The sequence below is a fragment of the Ursus maritimus genome, unplaced genomic scaffold (assembly GCF_017311325.1).
Source record: "Ursus maritimus isolate PB19 unplaced genomic scaffold, ASM1731132v1 scaffold_17, whole genome shotgun sequence".
Lineage (NCBI taxonomy): Eukaryota > Metazoa > Chordata > Mammalia > Carnivora > Ursidae > Ursus > Ursus maritimus.
Window position 1 is genome coordinate 54,789,501 of NW_024424119.1, and position 2,696 is coordinate 54,792,196.

The 2,696-nt window shown below is 59.8% G+C and overlaps 1 protein-coding gene across 1 annotated transcript in view; it reads left to right on the plus strand.

Moving 5' to 3' along the window:
- Window positions 1-456, plus strand: part of PRDM12 (PR/SET domain 12) — a 13,780-nt gene extending 13,324 nt beyond the window's left edge. Inside the window, exon 5 of the mRNA XM_040631412.1 lies at window positions 47-456. Coding sequence (XP_040487346.1) covers window positions 47-456 — 410 coding nt within the window. The remainder of the gene's footprint in view (window positions 1-46) is intronic.
- The last annotated feature ends 2,240 nt before the right edge of the window (window positions 457-2,696 follow it).

Genomic DNA, 2,696 nt, shown 5'->3' on the forward strand with positions numbered 1-2,696 from the left:
CCCCCCCCCTCCCCGCTTGTCTCCCGGGCCCCGCCCGCGCGGCCAGAGGACTTCCACCCGGCGGACTCGGCGGCGGGCACAGCGGGCCGCATGCGCTGCGTCATCTGCCACCGCGGCTTCAACTCGCGCAGCAACCTGCGCTCGCACATGCGCATCCACACGCTGGACAAGCCCTTCGTGTGCCGCTTCTGCAACCGCCGCTTCAGCCAGTCGTCCACGCTGCGCAACCACGTGCGCCTGCACACGGGCGAGCGCCCCTACAAGTGCCAGGTGTGCCAGAGCGCCTACTCGCAGCTGGCCGGCCTGCGCGCCCACCAGAAGAGCGCGCGCCACCGGCCGCCCAGCGCCGCGCTACAGGCGCACTCGCCCGCGCTGCCCGCGCCGCACGCGCACGCGCCCGCGCTCGCCGCCGCCGCTGCCGCCGCCGCGCACCACCTACCAGCCATGGTGCTGTGAGCGCCGCGCACGCGCTCACCGCGCCCGCGCGCCCCGCCTCCTCGCGCCCGCGCGCCCCGCCTCCCGCCTCCAGCCCGAGGGGCGCGGGGCGCGGGCCTGAGCTGCTCTCTCCTGACTCGATCCCCCCCACCCCCGGCCGCAGATGGCCCGGCGCTGTAGGTGCGCTCCACGAGTGACCCCCTAGGCATACAGTCTTCGCTCCGTCTTGCAGGTGAGGACACCGAGGGACAGCGTCCCTTTGCAGGCCACCCAGCTGGTGCGGCTGCACGGCCGCCTCCTCCTCGGGGGTCCTCGCGCCCGGGGTCGGGGGCGCTCTGGCACACCTGTCGAGCCGGCCGCCGGGGCTGGCGTCCCTCGGGGGTAGCAGGGCCTCAGCTGGGGCGGGGGGGGGGCGGGCTGGCGCGCGCACGGCCCCTCGGGCTGCCTCTTGGGACTGGTGCCCGGCAGTGACACGATCTTGAGAGTTGGGGGCTGGCGGGGCTCTGGGGCAGCCAGAAGAGACCCGAGACCTGCTCTTCCCTGGCAGGCGGGCCCTTCTCTGCTTCTGGCCACCTTGCTCCCAAAGCCGGCTCCCGGGGAGGGACGAGGCACGAACACTGTGCAGTGTGCCGAGCAGGCAGAGCGCGACGGCAAACGGAAGTCCACTGGGGTACCCGGGCAAGGCCCTGGCCCTCTTAGGGCCTCAGTTTACCCCTTCCCAATCCGTAAAATGAGAGTTGGAGCCACGCCTCCTCCCTTATCATCTCTGACTTCTTGCTTAGGGAAGAGAAGCTTCCCTTCCCCTCCTGGCCATACTCCTGCGGGAGGAGGGCAAGACTGGCTTCTCCGCGGGGAAAGCACTTCCTAGCAGTGCGGGATCCTGGGGGATTCCGCCCCGCCCACCCACACCCTTGTCGCCTCCCAAGTCTCCCCGAACTCTGGCCGTGGGCGCCCTCTGGTGTCGCCTGTCCCACCTTGCAGTCCTGTACCAGAATTCCGGTAGGCGTTTTGTAAAATAAAGAAACTATAATAATAATGAAAAGTATAAAATGTATAGAGTTTTCAAGAAACTGTGTTCTACTTCCAGAAAATGGTCACTTTAACTTTGTAAATATTTATCTAAAATGATATTTACGAAACTGTGATATATATTATTTGATTGTATATGTACAACTGTAAATACATTTGTACCTCTCTTGTATTCTAAAATAAAAATTACTTGGAACATTTATCACTTAGCCTCTGAAGGGATCGACACATTTATCTGCATGACAAGGAAATATGGAAAGTGCCTAGAAACTGGAGAGGGCATGGGAAGAGTTGTTTCACTGCTTTTGAAAGTCACCATTGTGCCCTCCCCAAGGAAACTTCTCTGTCACAGCTGGGATGTCAGCTCCTAAAGAGATGGCCACGATTCAAAGCAAGCGGAAATCTCTACAGGGGCTGGGTATATTCTTCATGCTTTCAGCTGATTCTCAAATATTGGTGTCACATTTTGTTACTTCCCCAAAATCTTTACTTACTTTTTTATTTTTCATTTTCATGAACAACTTAAGAAAATTCAAGCAGCCTTGGGGGTGGATGGAGATGGCCACCAAGTGCCCTCCCAATGCCTAGAATTTCCAGATGCTCTGGGTACCCATTTCCAGACCCTCCCTGAGGAAGAGGAAAAAACAGGATGGCCATCAATGCAGGGCCAGGCCCTGGCTCTCCTATCCAGCACCTCCTGGCCAGGGGGAGGTGAGCACACTAGGGAGTGTGAGTTCACACCTGTACTCCAGCCCATGCTGGTTGTGAGGGTCACCCTTCCAACCCACTGGCATCCCGCAGGCACACCTCTGTGCATCCTCATTTAGCCACGTGTGTGTGCACACAAGCACGTACACACACACACACGCACACGAAGACACTGGAACTCACACTTTTATATGCAGGCCATCCCCATTTGGAGCTTCGGGTACTTCCAAAGACCCCCATACTTTGGGGACTGGTCTTGTACCCCGGGCAGATGGGGGCACGGGTAGAGATGTACAACTTGATGGTTCATTTGCAAGTCCCGTCTGAGGTTTCCTCCTAGGGTAAGTGGGGAAAGTCACCCTTGGTACTCTTCCTCTCCCTGTCACCAACCTGGCCTCGCCTTTGAAACCTCACCACTAGGCTTCCGATGCCCAGTGGCGCCTGGTGTTACCTTCCCCCCACTGCGGGCCCCGCAGAGGCCTCTTCTTTCCCTAAACAAAGCTGAGTCTCCTTTCCTCTGGATG